The sequence below is a fragment of the Brachycentrus maculatus genome, unplaced genomic scaffold (genome assembly GCF_059751285.1).
Source record: "Brachycentrus maculatus isolate JH-2025_06_01 unplaced genomic scaffold, ASM5975128v1 h1tg000089l, whole genome shotgun sequence".
Taxonomy (NCBI): domain Eukaryota; kingdom Metazoa; phylum Arthropoda; class Insecta; order Trichoptera; family Brachycentridae; genus Brachycentrus; species Brachycentrus maculatus.
The window spans coordinates 1,543,614-1,565,252 of NW_028280843.1; the positions used below are offsets into that span (position 1 = coordinate 1,543,614).

General features: G+C 30.7%; 4 protein-coding genes across 5 annotated transcripts; 1 reads left to right on the forward strand and 3 right to left on the reverse strand.

Annotated features, from left to right (window-relative positions):
- The first annotated feature begins 1 nt into the window (after nt 1).
- Dtwd2 (DTW domain containing 2) lies at nt 2–1,145 on the forward strand. The gene is made up of 2 exons (XM_088257914.1): nt 2–211; nt 287–1,145. Exons 1-2 carry the CDS (start codon nt 132–134, stop codon nt 987–989), a joined length of 783 nt encoding a protein of 260 aa, XP_088114040.1. The 5' UTR covers nt 2–131; the 3' UTR covers nt 990–1,145.
- LOC148310704 (pyruvate dehydrogenase phosphatase regulatory subunit, mitochondrial-like) lies at nt 1,012–8,871 on the reverse strand. Of its 2 annotated transcripts, XM_088257910.1 has the most exons (10): nt 7,801–8,871; nt 7,015–7,240; nt 6,165–6,486; nt 5,492–5,646; nt 5,118–5,257; nt 4,829–4,843; nt 3,600–4,070; nt 3,157–3,303; nt 2,892–3,064; nt 1,012–1,783 (listed from the first exon to the last, which is right to left on the reverse strand). In XM_088257910.1, exons 1-10 carry the CDS (start codon nt 8,587–8,589, stop codon nt 1,507–1,509), a joined length of 2,715 nt encoding a protein of 904 aa, XP_088114036.1. In that variant the 5' UTR covers nt 8,590–8,871; the 3' UTR covers nt 1,012–1,506. The 2 variants fall into 2 exon arrangements, with proteins under 2 accessions (XP_088114036.1, XP_088114037.1); XM_088257911.1 differs by lacking the exon at nt 4,829–4,843.
- Nucleotides 8,872–10,312: 1,441 nt separating this feature from the next.
- LOC148310705 (zinc finger protein 639-like) lies at nt 10,313–16,411 on the reverse strand. The gene is made up of 10 exons (XM_088257897.1): nt 16,146–16,411; nt 15,862–16,035; nt 14,596–15,045; nt 14,390–14,514; nt 14,117–14,227; nt 13,915–14,007; nt 13,513–13,686; nt 12,874–13,069; nt 12,620–12,781; nt 10,313–11,920 (listed from the first exon to the last, which is right to left on the reverse strand). The coding sequence occupies exons 1-10, from the start codon at nt 16,248–16,250 to the stop codon at nt 11,837–11,839; spliced, it is 1,674 nt and encodes a 557-aa protein (XP_088114023.1). The 5' UTR covers nt 16,251–16,411; the 3' UTR covers nt 10,313–11,836.
- Nucleotides 16,412–18,000: 1,589 nt separating this feature from the next.
- Nucleotides 18,001–20,872, reverse strand: LOC148310706 (general odorant-binding protein 83a-like). The gene is made up of 5 exons (XM_088258025.1): nt 20,812–20,872; nt 19,058–19,146; nt 18,885–18,987; nt 18,702–18,772; nt 18,001–18,018 (listed from the first exon to the last, which is right to left on the reverse strand). The coding sequence occupies exons 1-5, from the start codon at nt 20,870–20,872 to the stop codon at nt 18,001–18,003; spliced, it is 342 nt and encodes a 113-aa protein (XP_088114151.1).
- Nucleotides 20,873–21,639: the final 767 nt, after the last annotated feature.

Sequence of the window (21,639 nt, forward strand, 5' to 3'; positions counted from 1 at the left end):
TGTGAAACTTAAGTTGGAGCCCAAGTAGGATCAAAAGTGGTGTTGCAAAGCCGTAGCTAGATCCACTTAGACGTTAAGTAACTCCAAAATTTATCTGCCAGAAAAAACGTTAATTGTATAAAATTAAAACGATGGATGAGGAAATTTGGCAAGATATTTGTAATATTCCGGCAGATCCTCCAAAAATGAGAAACATATGTCCGCAGTGCTCGTAAGTAAAATGCATTTTAATTCACACTCTTTAGATTTGAATCCACAAAATATATTTACTTAAGTTTTTTTCCAGTCGACCTAGTGTTGTTTGCTGGTGCTCCGCTCTCCCTGAACAGCGATTAGATCCTTCGAGTCGTCTCATTCTTCTCCAGCATCCGGCGGAAGAACGGCGAAGTTTACGGACAGCGCCGATGTTAAAGCTAGGTTTGAAGGATGGAAAGTGTCTTATATTCAAAGGGAAAAAATTTCCACTGCCTAAACACGAGGGCTTAAGTGATATTTTGATGTCCGTTAACACAATTTTGCTTTACCCCAGTCCGAATTCTCTCGATATTAGGAGAATTGAGCCTGTTAATCAATATATATCTAGTTATAACATTATTCTTATCGATGGAACATGGCCTCAAGCTAAGGCCATTTATGCATCCAGCCCTTTACTTCATAATATAAAACAGATCAAATTAGTTCATTTTGAGACTAGTAGTTATATAATTAGAACTCAACCCACTGATGGGTGTCTCAGTACTTTAGAGACAGGAGCTGAAGCATTGACTTATTTGGAAAGAAACAACATTTACAGAGAAATGTTGATGCAGCCACTCCACAGACTTTGTGAGTTCCAATTGAACAATGGAGCCGTGACCCACCAATCAAAAGAGTTTAGAATAAAAAATAACACTTATCCTAAATTAATTGGAAAAAAACTGTCTAAGCTCTTAAGATCCACAGAAATTAATGAATTGTTAGCAGATGAAGAGGTGGAAACAAAAAGCTAATAAAGGTTTATTTATATTGTAGTGAAGATCTATTTTGAAATTCAGTAAAAATGACTATTGTAAGCTTAACATAATGTCGATATTTGATCAAATTTTCACTTAAGATTTAAATTGCAACATTACGTACAACAGAGATAAATAACAATTTTTTAAAAAGGGGATACAAACATCGAAGAAAAAACACCAATTATATTTTTAGGAATAAACATTTAATAAATAGTAATAAATATTTTTTGCAAAATTAATAATCATTACATATTACGTAAATAATAAAGCAATAATATTTTAAGTACATAGATAGTACACCCCCCTAGGTATCGGAGGGAACGTTATAGGGGATAAATGTTTTAGATCGTATTTTAATTTAATAATGACTCATTTCAGAAATTTCCGCTTGTTAAAAGGAAAAAGTATAATTTAAAACATTAACCCCCTATAACGTTCCCTTCTTTAATGCGGTACCTTTCTTAACACTATAAGGGGAGTTACTGTACTTAGGTAAATACAGCAATATATTTTATATGCTTCTTGTTATGCTCTCTGCAACTGTTGGGCGATATGTCTTTTTGGCTCCAACTCTCTCATTTTGAAGAGTCGGAGGATAAATATGTGGGGTCAAGGGAAAGCGATGTCCAGCAATATCTATTTGGTACTCTGCATTCTTATCCATTATGTATTGATCAGTTACAAGTTGCTGGTGTTCTGGAGTTGCGTTCATAGCTTTTCTACCAGTAATGGTATCGGGTTTTTGAATGAACCCTAAGCAGACCATTCTGTCTGTTGTGAAACCATACCTGAAAATAATTTCAATTTAATAAATAACCATATATCATAATTAAGTATTTTTGATAATAATAATAAATATTTGGCTAGTACAATTTGGCATTTTCTTAAAATATTGTCTCAAAGGCCTTTATATAATATTTTTCTGATTTACTATAGGATATAATATGTAATATATACAAACTTAATTATAATATGTACACTTGTGGATATATAAAATATGTATACATATAATTAAAGCTACTCCTAGATTCAGCTTCTAAAGAGATAATACATATATCATTTATTCATTTATTATCATTGATATATAATTATTATACTAACATTATCTTCAAACTATACTAAAACTATCGTCAGCAGCGATGAGTTTGTACAGTGCATAATATTAAAATGTAGTACTGCTACTGTATTATAGTTATATATACATTTTCATATGAAAATATGTTACAATCATATATTTATTGAATAAATATTACGATTGTACTGTTTTGAGTGTATTGAGTTTGTACTATGGACTTGAGTGATTTTCAAGTCATTGTGTGCCAAAATGACCAAGTTTCCCCAATTTCATGTGAAAAGCACTAACATCTAGCCCACTTTTGTTCTTATGTGGCCGGATTTATAAGACTGGCTCTCGCGAACTTTAGACAAAGTATTTTATTGTGTTAATTGATACACTATGTCTAACTCCTTATGAAGCACATTTACAAACATTATGATCGTAGTGTACCTTTGTAGAGCTACAAACGTAAGTAGGTGTTATTCGCTCAGAGTAAAACTTTTATAGTGCTGATAATTAGCTTTCAAAATTTATGCCTTATAGAAACAAAATTACTATTAAAATAATATAAAAGCAATAAAAAAGTATTTAGACAATCACTTTCATTAAAATATTGTGTCGTTTTTCTAGCAATTATTTTTAAATATAACAAACAATAATGATATTTACAATTTTTAAAATAGGTGTATACGTAATTGAACACAAAATAAAAATATTTTTTTGTTTTCAACTTTTAAGTTATTAAGTTATTGGTTGTTTTTGCAATGTTTTGATATGATATTAAACTGAAATCATTAATATACATATTGGTTGAAGTGTAATATATATTCAATACAAACCCTGCAGATGTTACAGTACCAACATACTGATTGTTTCTGTATAATGGCTCTCCGCCCCATGGCCATACATCAGTTTCAGGATCAAAATTATTCATATAGAACATTACCAATTTTTTCGTTACACCCCTTTCTTTTTGATGCTGAAGAGCATATTTTCCGATGAAATATTCTTTCTGTAAAGAAGCAAACAACGGGATTCACATTTAATATAAAGTAAAAGTATTTTCTATACTGAAATATTGTAAAAATACATAATATATCTTACATCTAATTTCACTCTGAAACCGTTTCCCGCCTCAAATGGAGTAACCGCACTGGATAGTTCTTCTGCCCAAAATGGAATAAATCTTTCTATTCTCATAAATCTTTGGGTCAAAATTCCAACATCTCTGACGCCATAATCTTTACCAATCTACAAAAAGGCGTGATAGAAGCACCATTGTGATATTACAAAAATATATTAAAATAATTCTGAATTGCCCCCTGTATACACGACATGTTGAGTGTAGCAAATTAGGTGACGTAAATTATAACTTCTTAGAGATATACAGAACTACCATTAGGTGGTCAGATGAGATGCGCGTCTGTCTTGTAACAGTCGCTTGTCATGTGTACAAAGGGGTTATTTGACAACTGAATCTAAAAATAAGTTACATTTACTTAGTTTATACAAAGTTAAAGTAATATAAAAATAATAAATTAACTTACAGTCATAAGTTTTCCATACACATGTAATGCATATTCTGAAGGCACATATAAACAATACCCAGGCTCACCGGTGTGGGTAAAAGCCATCACCAAAACATCCGACACATATCCAATGTCCAAATACTTAACTGTGAAATGTGAAATATTTGCTTTGGTATCGGATAGCACGCTAATCAACTCGTGGGATTTTGGGCCGACCACATTGATAACGGTATACATAGAAGTCACATCATTAAGATTGACCGAGTGATCGTTAGGTAAGTGTCGAGACATCCAGTCGTAAATTCTGGTCTGCTGACTGGTAGGTGAAACCATGAAATAGCTACTCGGCCCCAACCTCACGAGCATGCAATCATTTTCATATCCTCCATCTTCGTTTTGCATTCCCGTATGTACCAGCCCGCCCACCGGTATGTTAACATCATTGGAACATAGATTTTGGAGATATTCAACCACTTCATTGCGACCAGACTAAAAAATTACACAACACCAAAATAATTATTATTTAAATAGTAAATCGTTATAACAGTATCTTATATGCATGTTAATGTAAGTAATATAAAGCAAAATAATGTGTAAGAACTGTAATAAAGCTCAATAAAATACAAAAGCAAAAAAAACGTGCCTAAATGCTAAAAATGTGCTAAACTACTAATGTTAAGTATTTTACGGCCTTTTTTTAGTGTAATTTTTATTTGATTTAATGATAAAACTTTTTATCTGTAGTTGAATGGAATAAATAAATATTAATAAAGTTTGCTTTGCATAGATACATTAATCATATGAAGCGCTTTCGTCAAAGTACGTGTTCAGTATACATACTTGCTCTGGACCAATTGTGTATGTAAAGTTATTATAAAAGGCACTATATCCTATGGATTTCAATGAATAGACTCAAGTCTACAAAATTACATCCAACCAATTGTTATAGAATAGATTACACATTGTTAATTTTAGATTTTATACGAGTATTGAAAATACAAATATTTTGTGCCACAGATAACTTGTTTTATTATTCATGCTTCTACTCAAATATGTGAATACTACACATAAAAAACGCAAAAGGTAAAACTTTTTATAAAATAAAAACTCAAAATGACATGCTTATTTATAAACCACTAGATTTATCTAGTTTTACATATAATGAAAAAAAATCTAGTTTTACATAAAATGATGGGAATTAGTTGAAAAAAAAAACAAAAAAATTACCAAGAGCTTTTGAAACTCACATGACCATATCCCAGCTGTAAAATTAAAAATATTAAATTCACATGTTTATGTAATCAGTCTTGATTTAGTGTAATATTATAAAAGTTATGGCTATCCAGAGAAAAACTCACATCCTATTTTTGAATCTCGCCAAAAGATAAGACGTTATTGAAGCTTCAATTTCACTCATTTTTCATTTCAACTTGGACAATTGCATTTCCAGTGTGATCTTTATTCTCATTTATTGTGCAATTTACCTTTAAAAGCTATTTATTATCTAGATTGACATACTTAAAAAAAAAAACTTACAGTTATTTCTATTTTTGAAAATGATGACATATCAATTATCCCAACTCCTTCTCTGCATGCAAGATATTCCTTCTTCATAAATTCAAAAAACTTTGGTTTATAAAAACTTCCAGGAGGCATCTTGGGAAGACTTTTTCCAACTGAAACAAAAACTTGTTAATAATTCTTTAACAATAATCAAAATTAATAAACCAGTCCATCTGGCAAGCAAGCCCGATAGTAAGACATTCAAAAGAATAAACATAGCCTCTGGAGAAAAAAATAGGGAGCTTAGGAGAATTTTCAAGAAAGCTGGATTAGATAAAGAGTGCAAACTCATAAGATGTGACAATATCTGTGAATAATGACAAAAAAAGCAAAATGAAAAAAGTTACTTTGGTATGTCGTGTCGAAGTATAAAGCTCTTTCGTAAGCCATCTTGATACCAAAAATAGCACCTCTTTCTTCTAAAACACTGTATAATGGTGAGCACCTCAGTTTTCTTGCATATTTATATTCGCATTGAAAAGGATAGAGGATTGAATAATGCCTTAAATAAAATATAGGTTTAAATTAAAATTATCAGAAAAAAATACAGTGATTTGGTTACCAAATAATGCATTAGAAAAATACATATGTATATTGTTGACAGAAATTCAAATTGACATAATTATCAAGACAAGTTTTAACAATATTAAAAAAAATCATTTAAATTTCCCTTCTAGTCTAATTGAGCAATTTAGTTATCAACTATCAATAAAATACCTTTTAGTAATAGTGGTTGCAATGTGTAACAAAATTTACTACTTCTTGACATTAACTTCCTACCTGTAGAATAGGATTAAGTTATGCTTTAAAAAGTTTAAAAGGTAAACTACACTTTGAAGGAATAAAATATAAAAAAAATGTTTCTAACCCAAATTTATCATGTATTCTGAGAAAAACTGCATCATAAAAAATTGTGAATGTTTGTCTTTTTATCAGCAATGTGTGTATATTTTTTGTATGGATGTATGTAGCCATAGAGAATGAGTTTTATAATTTTATACTTTAAATACATAAATTTACCTGCCAACTACCTCCTTCACCCGCTGTTGTAAGTATTGTCTATTATTGTGCAGCTCTAAAAACCGTGACAAATAAAATGGTAACAAGTCACTCATTGGTCGTCCTTGGACTATCCACTCGGCAATTTGCTTTCCTATGCCGCCACTCCCTTGCAACGCATTGCCGTTCATTCCACACGCAACAAAGTAGTTCTTCACTTCAGGTGATTCTCCTAATATCCACCTGCTGTCGGGAGTGAAGCTATCTGCTGAATTTATCAATTTTGGTTGTGAAATATTTTTCAATATTGGAAGTCGATTCACGGCCCTTTCCCATAGAGGCACTACAAATAAAATAAATTTTAAACATCACTAATAAATAATTAGTCAAAAATACAAAAAAAAATTGAAACCAACAGAATTTAAAACCATTTATGTACATTTTTGTTTTATAATTTTTTTTTAATGATTTTTTTTTTTTATATTATAAAGTATATATACAATAATTTTTTTAATGTTAACATGAAAGTTTAGACGCCACCTCTGAAAATTTTCAAAGTCAAACCCAGAAACTGAGTCCGCGACACCAACCATGAGACCATAGCCTAAGAGGTAGTGTACTTACAATTTAAAGCAATAGGTATGTATACAAAGATTGATCGATGCCAAAAAGAAGAGAAAATTATAATCCGCAAGTCAAAACCTTCATAAAATCAGTGTTGTGTTTTAAAATGAAAAGTTATTAATTATTTTTTTTTAGATCTGATTCAACTTGACAAGAAGTTGTCTTTAAAATTCTGTATCGACTTGTGAAGATAATTGAATATTTAAATAAAAAAAGACTGCAAAATAGATCAATCGGAAATCCTCACTGAAATGCTTATAATCGTGTTTGAGATGATTTTTCCAATCAATGGGAACTCCGTCTCCTTCAAAAGCGATTTTAGCTTCATCTTCAAACCATCCAATCATAAGGTTGTCGCCCCATTCCCTGGCGTATGTATGGCCATCCAAATCTCGGACACAAGGCAAATTCTTGTCAACTATTTGATCCGTAATAACATGGAATTGTTCAACTGGATAAGCAGGAATTTGTACCTAAAAATAATGAGTTTATTATATATTTATGATTTAGAAAAATTAAATCAGAAACATTCATTTCAAAAGTAGTATTTTTTTTTTACATAAAATTGTATTTTTGTGTCATCACAGGTGCAAACTACAGGCCTCAAAAACAAGAGGGCTTTAAATTATATTTCCTTCTCCACACATTGACCTCTTCTACATTAGAAAGAGCGTTAATTATTGTATTGTTGTATAAACCGCCCTACACATACGAACGTACGTGATACACGCGGTTTTTCTTCACCATTCCGCGCTAACCCGTATGACCTACGCGCACGAGAAAAGATATCTGTTCCAAAAATATTTAATGCGTACCGGATACACTGACAAACTTTTGTCAGGTTTCATACCTGACAATATTGTGACAACAAATATTGTGATTTTTTTGCCTGTTTATAAAAAATATGCCTGAAAATAACCCAAGAGTGGGGTGGTAAAGAAAAAAAAATATGGTCAGAAAGAAATTTTAATGTACCTGAAAAATAAAAATAAAAGTGAAAATGGTATGGAAAATATATAAAATGTACACTAACTGGGGGATCACAGTGAAGACCGAGTTGTCGAGCCCACATACCGGCACAATTGACAAATATTTCACATTTAATGAAACCGCAATCCGTCTGCACCCCGTGCACGTGCCCATTATCCGTGTGCACGGTCTGCACTCTGCAGCCCTCATAGTATTGCACGCCACCCTGTTTAGCAAGTTGGGATAAAGCGATGCATATTGCTCTCGGGTTAGCGATTGCATCCTCAGGCACCCAAACTCCCCCTTCTAGATCATCTGTCTTTAAATAGGGATGTAGTCTACTAATTTCTCTCGGGCTCATCACTTCGCAGCGCAGTCCGGTGGGAATATTATATGCCATTCTTCTTCTCAGAGCGATCATTCTGTCTTTACTTTGAGCTAAATTAATGCTCCCCGTTTGCTTGAGACCGATGTCAAATCCCAGCTGGAATAATTGCTTATATAACCTTATACTCTGCATGATCAAGTTGCGCATAGCTATAGGCTTAAACAGTCCCAATACGCCGGATCCGAAATCGGAAGATCCGCTGGCAATTTGATTCTGTTCGAGAACAACGACATCTCTCCAACCATATTGAGACAAATGGTAGGCTACAGAATTAGCCACAATACCTGAGCCAGCAATTACGACTTGGGATTGGCTTGGAAATCCTGTCTGTCTGGATGCGAAATTCATCGCACAGGTATATTGAATACTTGGACTGATTTTGTTTCTGTTTTGGGTTGATTTGAACACTGCGATAAGCCTGTTTTGAGGGCGCCCCGTATTTTGGAGTACATTGAGAAACGCCATATTCACACAAGTATCATATGCGTATTTATTTAGCTGAAATTTATACCCTATTTACACATTAGAGAAAACGTCATCCCTAATAAGTTATTTAACTGTAAAGAAGAAAACTGATGTATCATAAACGATAGAAAATGCAAACATCGCTACAGAATACGGCATTTTCTCTAAAGTGATATTTTATGACGGCGACGAGAATTAACAAAATCACGGTTAGCTAGGACCTCAAAATAAAAATAATAGAAAATGACATATTTTGACGTTTAATTCATAGACACAGCCAACAATTTTTCATAGATTGTGACATTTTAGTTAGATTATTTTCAAATCAAAAAAAAAAAAAAAAGTACCTACTTATTTAGTCAGCCTCCGAGTGTAATGGTTAGCGTGTTTAGCTACCGTGCTGGAGGTCCCGGGTTCGATTCCCAGGGGGGGTGAAAATAAATACTGGTGATTTTACACTGTATTATTTATTTAATATTATCCTGGACTGGTCATGAAGGAGTGATGACCTTGCCTTCATGCAGCTAACGATCAAGATACACTGCGTCAATACAAAGCAGTGCCCTATTCACTATTGGATGCGGAGAAGGGTTAGAAGAAGACTCACTTATTTGCGTTATTTTTATGTATTTGGTGGAAGTAAAGAGGAAAGGAACCTGAAAGAAAATTAACATAAGACTCCTCACTGAGAAAAACCGGTACTTACCACATAACAGAGTTTTAAGTATTGCAGAAGAGCACTTAAGTAAAATGGCTGATAAGATGTGCTGATATTTATTACAGACTTTCTAAGAAGTTTAGAACATTAGCATTTGAGATGACCAAACCATACAACCTGAAAAGACTAATCTAATGGGAAGAAGATAATTTCGTGGTGATAATTGGTTTAGAGCTTTTAAAACAAATGGGGAAGAACAACAAGGATTCTGACAAAACAGACCTACTACAATATTAATATTTTTCGTTAGCAAATAGACAAGGCTATTAAATTTTACAGAAAATCTGTGTAATTTATTATTTTAACTTAGCTATTTCAAAGTGTCAAGCTAAAAACTATTTTCGACATATTGACCAAATGTGAGGTTGATGATTAAAACTATCCAAATCTTAAACACAAAGAGTAACAACAAAATATGAGCAAACAGAAAACACTCCAATACTGTACTTTTTACCACAGATCTCATACAGGAAGACAGCTTAAGCTCATTTCTATTTAATGTTATGATGGATAGAAGTCTCCAGGGCTGCATATTAACATGATAAATGAATTGAAATAAGTTTAAAAATTGTACACATTAAAAATATACTAATATGTTCCTAATATAATATAAATCATTTCATTAATTGTCACTTTGTGGTAAAATCTATCCATGTTTGATTAAGTTTTACATGGTAAATATCACTATTTCTATATAATTTATATTTGAATCACTAACTTTGTGATTTTCCATTTCATAATTAAAATGTAACTTTGTTTTAAAATCACTATAATAGTGATTTATTTATAGTGATTTTAAAACAAAGTAACATTTTAATTACCACTATTTTTAATTATGGTATTTCATAGTAAAACTCCAATTAAACAAATTATAAATATTTGCAATTATGGGACTGGATAAATTATACATATTAGCAATTAGTAGCTATCCCAAAAGAATCTGACCGTGGGGTGATAAAAATAAATAAATAAAACGTTAAATTTTTGCAATAATTTTATTTTATAACTGAATGTAATTATAAATGAAGGTAGAATATAGCATTAAATACTATTCAACACAAATAACTTATAAGTATTATAACAATACATATATTTATAATGATTACCAATTTATATTGTGCCCTTTTCATGAAATATCAAAGTAAATATAAGTACACATAAAAACACTTACATAATATGATAAAATAATATAATTTTAAGTAATAACCAACATTTTTTTAAAAATGAAAATATTGAAAATAATACTATTTTATTTTATGAATACTTTAACATTCAATGAAAAGCATGGAAAATCATTTGTATTTCTAACATGCCACATCTGTTTTTTTTTGCTGTATCATCTTAAAATTGTAAATAATGCTAACAATACTAAGGGTAAAAGTACATCTCTTGACCGTTGGTGAAAACCAAAGATATGTACAAAATGTTACATATAACTTATAACCATAAATTATCTAATAAAGAAAATTGACACCAATTACAAAAATCATTAAAATGAGAAGTTTGGAAAAAAGTTAAGTTATACTATTCTCCAAACAATGTCAGAGAAATATTGATCACATTACATATAATATTCAGAAGAATAGAACAACAACAAAAAACAATTTATAAAACATGCAATTTCAATAAGTGAGATAAAAACTCTGGGTCTGATAGTATAATACCATTTTCATATTAAGTAAAAAACCTAGTAAATTGCTATAGGCATTGCACAATAAAGGACACATAATCCTGAACTCTTATCTACAGTTATTAATAAATTGTCGAGAACTTTAAAGCACTTTGGGTATAGAAGAATACTGCAATCAAACCATTTTACATTACATTATCTTTCAACATGGTAGAAGAAAATATTAATTAAAAAAATTAAAACATTAACAAAACTCAAAGTAACACACACGGGCCACATTACCAAAGAACTAATCTAAGCTAAGAAACTAACCTAAATTCCATTATTTTTGACATCTCAACAACGATGAAAAAGAATATGGAGGTCTGGGTATTTACAGAGCTTACGACCGTCATAGGCTGGTTTAAGTGATCACTATACACACAAGTAACCTTCACCCATTCTATCCATGATTGACAACCACACTACTCAAATTCTTGAAACATCTAGATATATTGGTCAAACTCAATAATAAAAAATAACTCCTAATTGGAGATGATCCGGATTTGTGAACAAGTATTTGGACACATTCAAAATGTTATAACCTAAAATTCCATTCAAATAGAAATAATTTTTACTCCGATAAAGTACACAAAATAAAGAACATTTTATAGATGCCAAGAAATACGTAGTATTTTATATAAAATAATTACTAGGTCCATGAAGATACAAGTTTTTTTGAGTCAGTCGTATGTCTCAAGATATGCAAAATACCATTGGGTATTCACATTAAATGCCCGAGAGACATCTGTTAGGTGTGAAGGGATTGTTTCTATGATTTTCAGAAATCCTATGCATGGCATTTTAACAATTATCAAATAAAAAAAACAATGTTCTCTTTTTAAGCAAACTTGTTATTTTTAACCAAATTTTTTAATAAGTTCACGTGTCATTACTTCTATGTGCTTTGCAGACAATTCTTGTTCTCGCTGAGCTTCTTCTGACTAAAACAACATACATATTTCATAATTATAAGTTGTCATTTAATAATAAACTGTTTATATCAATAAATTATTTTCAAATACAGTGAAACCTCAATCTATCGTTTTTAAAGGGCCTTATTGAAATAAACTATGAATGCGGGAAAAAAATTAATGTGGGATTAAGAGGTCAATACACAAGGAGATACGATCGAGCCAAGATACGGTCCTCCCAATCTGCATAACCATAGGTAGGTTAAAATTTTAAGGAGAATACAAGTTGAAGATGTATTATTTAAAAAAATACAAAGCTGAACAGAACCGAAAAAATTTCAGACCTCTTCTGCTGTATCCATCAACCTTGGGTCACATAAGCTTTCAATAGTCTGTATCCCACACATTGAAATATTATTGTCGAATGTAAAAAAATTATAAAATTGAGAAGAATGTAAAAAAAACTAAATTTATGAAATATGCAGCATAATTCAAATGATGAACGGTGAAATGGTGGATAGAAACGATCAATGTGATCTATTTTTGTATGAAATGAATCGGGGTACAAGAAATAAACGACACACCCGGGAAAACGATTATTCGAGGAACGTTAGATAGAGGTTTCACTGTAGTAATATTAATTTTCAGTTTAAAATAGTTTGTGAAAAACCCTGAACTATATTAATTAGATGTACATTCATGAATTCATATGTAAATGCATTTACTTACATTGAAATTCTGTAGTATTTGCTGCAACTTGGCAGCTTTACTGACGTACTGTTTAGAATGCATTGCTTTTTTGTGTTTATGATAATTCCCGGATGAAGCAAATCTCTTGGGACAAAATGAGCATGCATAGTTCAGTTCTCCAGTGTGCTGGGCCAGGTGTGTCTGAGATACAAACATATAAAATTGCCATTAAATATTGCACTTACAACAGACGATTATGTATACAGAATATCAAAAAAATAAATAAATCTTACCTTTAAATTATTATTGCTTTTGAATTTCTTATCACAAAAATTACAGGGATACGGTTTGATATCGGAATGCCTCATCAACATATGATTGTTCAAACTCTTTTTACACCGAGTATTGTATTCACATAAATCACATTTCAGTATTACAGTATTATGAAAACGTCTATTGTGATGTACAAGGTTTTCCTTATTTTTAAATCTGAAAATAAATAATAATTGACTTTATTTTTTTATTAACATATTATTCACATACATATTTATAAACTTCACAAATATAGAATAAACAAATAAAGGAATGCTAAAAATTCCACCATGCTCTGGATATTTGTTATAACTAATCAATCATAACCTTTTTATCTCTGTTTTTTCTCTCTCAATATATTAAACAAATAAAGTGATTTTTTCGCTGTTTTTTTTTCTTTCCTATCATAAGGTAAATTGTAGGTACTCTAGAAAAAGTATCTAGCCTAGCCAAAGGTTACGAATGTTGGGGATTGGTGTATTTCTAAAGTATCTATTGTTTAGTTACGCATATTATATATGTTCAAAGGCGTTGGGTAGCTAAACCTATTAATGACATTTACTGCATATGTGTTATGCGTGTGAATATGAATATAAATGGATAATAATGGAAACACTTACATCACACCGCATTGGTTGCATTGCACATTAAACTGGGTACCCTTTTCATGAGTAGTCATGTGAACTCTGTGACTATCCTTCGTTTTAAGCACCTTACCACATACAGAACACAAGAATTTTTTCTTAGAATGCTCCACAGACATATGTGTAGTTAATGAAGTAGAAAGGAAAAATCTGAAAAAATATAAGGCTAATGCTAAGACAGTTTAAAGATTCAAACTTTAACAACATTTTAAGAGTGTAGCGAATTTCGTGGTAAATAAAAAAAAATACAAATACTTTGCTTATGAAGTAGTGATTTTGCAGATCCCATTTGTTTGTTGGGCATGTCGAAATATGATTATTTTAATAAAATTTGTCATATGTAATGCTGAAAGTAAATATTATTAAACTCAAACTTACGTTTTTTCACAAAGTTTACATTTGAAAACAGTTTTGTCTTCATCAGGAAGATGAGTATTTGTATGCGCTATCAAATTATATCGAGTGGTGTACCTGAAAAAGAATTCGCAAGGCTCATTTAATTACACTGAAAACCCACGGTTATAATATATTACGACGCAGAGGTTTATAAATAATAAAAAAGTAGTAATAAAATATTTACCCTTTGCCACATTGATCGCATTTAAAACGGCTTTTTGTTTCAGGTAAATGCTTCAATAAATGATTTTTCATGGAACTTACTCTAGCAATACTTCTTTTGCATATTGGACATCTAAAAATGGAGAACTTAGTTTGTTAGATGTGCGATTTTATTAAATGTGATAAGTTCAAAATATACGGCATTAAAATTTATCACTAATTACTACAATATTTTTCTGTTTGTATTTGAACATTGTTTTAATTTTACAGATTTGAGAATGTATTTACAACTTACTCAAAAGCAGATGGTTGAATATGTTGCGCCATGTGATTAGTTATTTTTTTCCTGTTGGAAAAACGGGCATTGCAACATTTTACATATCCTTCACATTTGTGGACCGATGTATAGTGAGTGAACAACTAGTAAAAAAAAAATCATATTATATTACCATAACAAATGATTAAGATACCGTGGAAATAAAATTGAAAGGTACTACTAACATTTTTTAGATTTGTAAACTTCTGTAAATGCTCACATAAATCACAACGAAGGTTGTAAAATTTGCTAACCAGTGCCTCTAATTCATGTCCTTTAATTGCCAATTTTCCATTTAAATATATTTCTGATTTTAAATCCAAAGGAGGGTAGATTTCATTATTTGTTTGGTCGTCTTCATCATCTTTTATAGGTGAATGACTGATTTCGACCTTCTCTTCATTATAATCGACTGAATTTTCATTTGAGCAAACAAAATTTTCACATTTAACGGTTACTGAAACACCTTCATCCAATCCCAATTTTATTTCATCAGATAATTCATTTGTATCTGCAATTGAACTGTTGGAATCTTTTATCACTGTCTCATCAAAAAATTCCGTTTTAATCGCTTCGTTAATATATATCTCAGTGACCTCAGATTCATTGTGAACAGGTTCTGGTTTGGATAATTTCTAGAAAAATACACACATTATGTCAATGTTTATAAAATAATTTGATAAATATATCCCAACTGCGTCTCAAATCTATTATGGCATTTAAGTTGTGCGGGACAAAGTTGATATTTAAGAAGAAAAACATTTTCAACATATATCAAGCCTCTACTGGCATATTATCAGAAACATCCGATAGGTTAAGGCAGTTTCTTAGTAAATAGCTAAAAACAAATATATGCATGGTCTGGAAAAAAATATATTCTTTGGAGAAATGTGTTTTTGAGAATTTTCGGATCAGTCCAAGTATTATATAAGATTCTTTCCAAATCATGCATTTATTTATGTTGAGCAGATTTGCAACCCGACCCTCAGTATACTAATCACAAGCAACTGCAGACCCGATTCCGATCTGTCCAATGTTTTTTGGCGTCTCTTGCGCTCTACCAAAAGTAAGCAAATAGAACACTTATAAGCGTCTCCCGCTCTCTACTAATAGTATATAAAAGACGCTTTCAACCGTTTCCTGCAAAAAATGTGTTATAATGCAAAATCTGGTAATTTTTAGGGGCTTTTAATTACTTTTTCTTTTTTATACTAAACAATTCCTCAGAATTACTGCAGTTGCATTTAAAAAAAACTCTCAAAGCACGAACCTAAGTGAAGATTGCTGAATGAATGTTTAAGGGATTTTAAAACTAACAACCACATATGTTCTTATGTTGATTCCCGTAGAATGTTTAACATATACACCAGTATTCCAAATAAAATGCTTCGTAATATTTTTCATGCATTAATTATCTTAGCAGTGTGATGATAAATTGATATTATACCAACCCGTTTGGCACGTAAATCAGTTGATCGACATTTTCTACTTTTGGAATGTAGTGAAATATTTTGTTTGAGGAGTTTTTGTGTGTTAGCTACCGTTTCGTGAAAACTGTAAAAGTATTCAACATTTTCTTTACATTTTAAACAAATCATTGTTGATAATCCATCCTTAACAGCGATCTAAAAAATAAATACCAGCAGCATTGAGCAGAAATTAAAAATTTCATGAATAAGCGCTTTGGAAACTTTTATTTGATGCTTGAATTATTTAATGAAAAATCTACACATACCTTTAGAGAAAACAATTTTAAAATCATCTTTTTAAGCAGAAAATTAGGGTCTAAAATGTCTATTTTCTCTTTTGCGGAATCGTAACACAAACGACATGGCTCCATAGTATTTTGCTATTGAAGACTTCCTTGTATTATTCCAATAAAATTATATATTTTACAACAAGTAAAACATCTAATCGCTTCCAATATTCCAGAATCTAGTTTTATTAATAATAAATATAATTATTTCGCTCGTTATCACAATAATCAACACATTTCCACGTTGTATACACAGACTAACTATTTTATATAAAGACCGCCAACTACCTCGATTTTTTATGGCTGGAAGTGATATTCGCCAGCGGCCGGAAGTGACGTAAACGGCTAGAAGTACTAAGGTCCCGGCTGGGCGTGACTTCGCCGCGGCTGAATGTCAAATCCACCCGCCGAAATATTTATCATTCATTTTTCAGGTTAAATGGTATTTATATTGAAATTTGTTGTATAAAATATTTTCAAAATTATAATATTAATATTGCAAAGAAGATATTTCACTATCTAAATTTATTTATTTCAGTGTAAACAAAAATAGAAAGGTCACGGCTAAAACGCGACATTTATAAAAAGAGTTCAGGCGATTAATAATGGTTACTCAACTCAGCCTTACAATGGTAAATGGACATGGTAACTTTTTTGAAATTATTATCTCAAACTATGTATAAATATAAGGCTTTTCAACAAAAACAAAAACGATAGAATTTTCAAATTACTATATTATATTTAAAATTCTAGAAAAAACAATATTTTAATAGATTTATATTATCCACTGACACTTCGTGATGGAATTGCATTTTTAATTTATTATTGGATTAAAACCAATATTTTTAGCTTTTCCACTTTTTTATTTGACCAGCGACCGGGTTCCGTCGTTACCGACATCACCAGTCTGATGATGTCGGTAACGACGGAACCCGGTCGCTGGTCAAATAAAAAAGTGGAAAAGCTAAAAATATTGGTTTTAATCTAATAATAAATTACAATATTTTAAAAGGGCGGAAGGAGTGCCCACCACTTTCTGAAGTTATGTTTCTTAACGGGGGTGCCAGCGCTCCTTTGTTGGCGTTTTGGAAGTCTGGCTAGGCGTTTTTAAATTTTTTGCATTTGGGGGGTGCTGCAGAAGTTCAAGGGAGTGTTGTGTTAAGTAAGAAAAACTACACTTTCATTGGCAAAATTTAACTTTAACTTTGGCATAATACTCAATATTATGAAGTTCTTCATAGACGGATTTCTATTTTTCTATCGATAATTGTCTATAACCATAGTCTGTCTATATTTATTTGAAATATTTGAACAACTTGTTGGTATCTCGTATTTTTCATTCCCGTTTTGGTGTTTTTGTTAGTGATTAGTGTGTCTCGTCATTTTCTGGTCGTTTTTTGAACAATCTGACGTTTACGAGTCGACCCCCCCTGAGTTGTATATAAACAAATAAACATAGATTTCAAAAACAGATGTGACATAACCAAAGACGAAATTGAACATTTGTCTACGAAATTGTGTAGGGTATGTTTTATTTTTCGTAGTGATCATTTGACGGGGTACTTACTTTAAATTTGTTTTACTTGCATGAAGCCTTACCTCTTTTCACATGACAAGCGACTGTTGCTTATTTTTTTTACGTAATATATGCCTATAAAGCTGTAAATGCGCTAATATTCAAATCATTAGAAAAATAAAACGAAATATTTGATGTAGTACATATTGTTTAATTAAATTAAAACGAGGAAATTATAAAAGTTTTATAAAAAATATATTATTGCCATAATAATACAAGTTTAAAAAAAAATTGCCAGTCGAAACCTTGCCAGTTAGGTTAGAGCAGGAAGTAGATCTGAAATAAATAAAAAAAAAAAAAACATTTTTTTTTACGGTCACATTTCTTTACCAGTTATGTGTAAAAACATCTTTGTTTTGTGTTTTTTATGATGTAGCGGATACAGATGACAAATTAAAGATAGAACCAATATTCCTGATCAGAGGTGGAAATAAGCATTGTATATTAGTCTACAAAAGTATTGATAAGGTCCAAAAACACCTCCATAAGAAAGATATTACGACATTTTTGCTATATTTTCGTCAATTTGATGATCCAAAATTAATTTACTATTTAATCCCAGCTGTATTCTAAATAAATGAATACGTTTCGAGTTTTACAACATAAAACAATATTTTTGTACAACCCTTGCTTTTTTACTTATCATTAAAATTAATTAAAAACATGACAAATATATTATTGTACTTTCCAAACTTGTTTTGCAAACATTTTGACGAATTTCCCACAGATGGCAAGAACGTGCGAGTACCAGCTTTGAAGTTACATTACATTATTTGTGACATAGAACACCTATTTTATTATTAATTATATAAATTATCTGTAATTGCTTTATTATTCATTTGAGATTTCTAAAAAAAACCTAGAACTTATAATAATTTTTAAATAATGTATTTCGGTTTATTATTATTCACATGCAGTTTTTTTTTTAAAAATATTTATTTTTTATATTAAATACTTACATCCGGGTCTGTTTTGTAAAGACATTTATGTACTTCCATAGCTTTGTCGCAGTTGTCTTTATCTGGAGTATCTGAATATATAAAATACTTTTTGTCATATATTTTTTATAAGAGAAATTAAAATTAATATTACAAGGGTAGGTGCGTAGTTTAAATTTACTAAAGGGGGAAGATTTTTTATACCTAAATGTCGACAACTATTTATCATAGTTCCAACTCTATCCCTCCACTGATCTGGAATCATGCTTATTAACATGTCATAGTCAGTTGCTCCATTTTCATCCACCTAAAAACACAAAATTTGTAAGAATGGGCAATGTTTGAAAAAAATCATTCATCGAAAAAACTTAACATACAAAACTAGCTTCTTCCATCAGGCAAAACATGTAGCAACTTAGTTTTTTGTCATCAGCAAATATTCCTTCCTCGCATTTATTGATGACATCTGAAAAAAATCTTGGATATAAAGAAAGTAGGTTATTGGAGGTAAATAAATATTTACGAATCATAGATACAAAAATATCGATGTATTTTATATCGATACACGTTGCTTAAATACATTTACATCGATTTCGAAAATATCATAAAAAATTACTTTTTTTTAAAATTCATAGCGTGGGGTATAATCATGAATATCGCTATCATGCTAATAAATATATTAAGTACGTAAGGTTATTTTGATAAACCGATACCTTACCTAAATTAATATTAAAATAAAAATATTAATAATAAAATATACATAGTTCTAAATTCAATTATGGTTAGGTCCTGCGTTCCAATATGGCCAAGTCTAAGACAATCGATTTTAACATTAAAGTTTCAAAGAAACCCTATTTCCCAATTTAACGAAAACTCAGTAAAATGAAAGGTTATGTGTCATCGTGGTTTTTTTTCGTTAAGAAATGAAATAATGAAATTGCTAAAGAAGCCCAGAAAATAATTGATTTTTTTTCTAACTAAAATTTTAACTATGCTGTTATTTGATAAAGTATTTTTTTAATAACCTGGCTGGGCATTTTATTTTTAGGGAGTTTAAAAACTTAATTCCACGCAGAGACGCAAAACCACATAAAATGCATCATAAAATCAAGAATCAAATATTAGTTAGATGATGAAAATATAGTTAGTAAATTGATAAATATAATATACGGAAATCCCAGTTGACTCAAGAAAAATCCAAATTGTTGGGTATTTTGATTTAATCCATTCTCATTCAGCAAGTTTTTCTCGAAAATTCAAATTTTAATGAAATATGCAATGACCCATCGCTACAAGATTTTAGTATTTTTAAGGTGAGATATTTTTAGAAAATTATGGGAAAAAGTTGATTACAACCGAGAAAAACGTCTAAATAATTTTTGGTGGAACAGACGTCAATGTTTGTTAGTTGAAAATAAAGAAGTCTGTCAAACCGATGAAATTTCTTGATGAAGAATTCTATTATGGAACGAAAATGATTTTTGCACCGTATTTGAGGCAAATCGTAGTATTTTTTGAGGTAATAAAGGAAACTATCTGATGTATTAATTTTTAATTTTGTATAGGCATAGTTGTTTCGCCTAGTTATGACATTCGTTTTAAAATACCATAACAAGGCGAAACAATTGTCACAATATTAGTTTTTTTATGTGTTAATAAAATACAACTTAGTAGACTCAAAAAATCTGTGTTTGATTTAAAAATTCATACATCAATTAAAACGGAGTTTTACAAATTAAACGCCAAATCAATAAACAAGGAAACTATTTGATTACAAAAATGTGTAAAATAAAGTCGTTTTATTGCGATTACACGATTTTTTACAGCAGTAACCCAGCTATTTATTACATTTCATATACCGTAAGAACTATGCCTATACAAAATTAAATCGGAGTGGACTGGAATATATGACAAATTAAGTTTATGTATTTTAATCACATTATTTATTTATGTTGTGGTTAGTGTAGCGGACTCTTGAGTCTTGAGTTTCTGGGTTCGAACCCACTCTACCAATATTTGATACATATTTTTATTAATGAGTCGCTTAGGCTCACAGAAATAGTATGAAATTGAAGTATTTTTGTAAATAATAAACCTCAAATATTTCTTATTAAAAAATCTTTAAACTTACCCTCTGATACACCGCTACTTTCCACACATGTGGAGTGAACATGCATTATAATGTCTTTCATGTCTTCAGGGAATTCCTAAGGAAAAAAAAAACACAATAAATATCAACATAATAATTAATTAAATAAAGAAGAATGGGAATTGGGATGGTTTGGGCATGTGAATTGAATGAGTGAAGAAATGATAGTAAAACAAATTTACGGGGCGAATCTGGTTGGTAATAAAACCAGAGAAAGACCGTGGAAAATTTGGCATGATCAAGCATTTCAAAAGGCTTGTGGTCAGGTTATGACCACATTCAAGTATTCGGAATAATCGGCAGGCATATATGCGGAGATGCATGAATGTGGAAGAGGTGAAGATTGTTTGCAAAGACAGATTGGTTTTGGGTTCCATTTTCTCTGACTACCCCTCCGAGAAGCGGCGTGATGGTTTGTTTGTTAAATATAAAAATTACTATACATTAAAATAATTTACATAATCTCAAATTGTACATACCGGTCTTCCAGCATCAGTTTTAAAAAAGAGTGAAAGGGAAATTAAAAAATATATCCCATTCCTCAAAAAACTCTTTTTGACCATTATGCCATAGTCTTTTAACTACTGGGCAATTTTACACCGTGAATATCAATTTATATACGAGAAGATGGTACAACCTGAAATAGTTGCAGGTACTTATTATGTACTCGTATTATCAAGTAATTATTATTCACGCTCATTGTCAGATCCATACCATGTTGTAAATAATAAATACATAGTATTAGGAAGATCGGAGCTTTGATATTATTGTAAAGTAAAATAATGAGATAATAGGAAGTTGTGTAATACG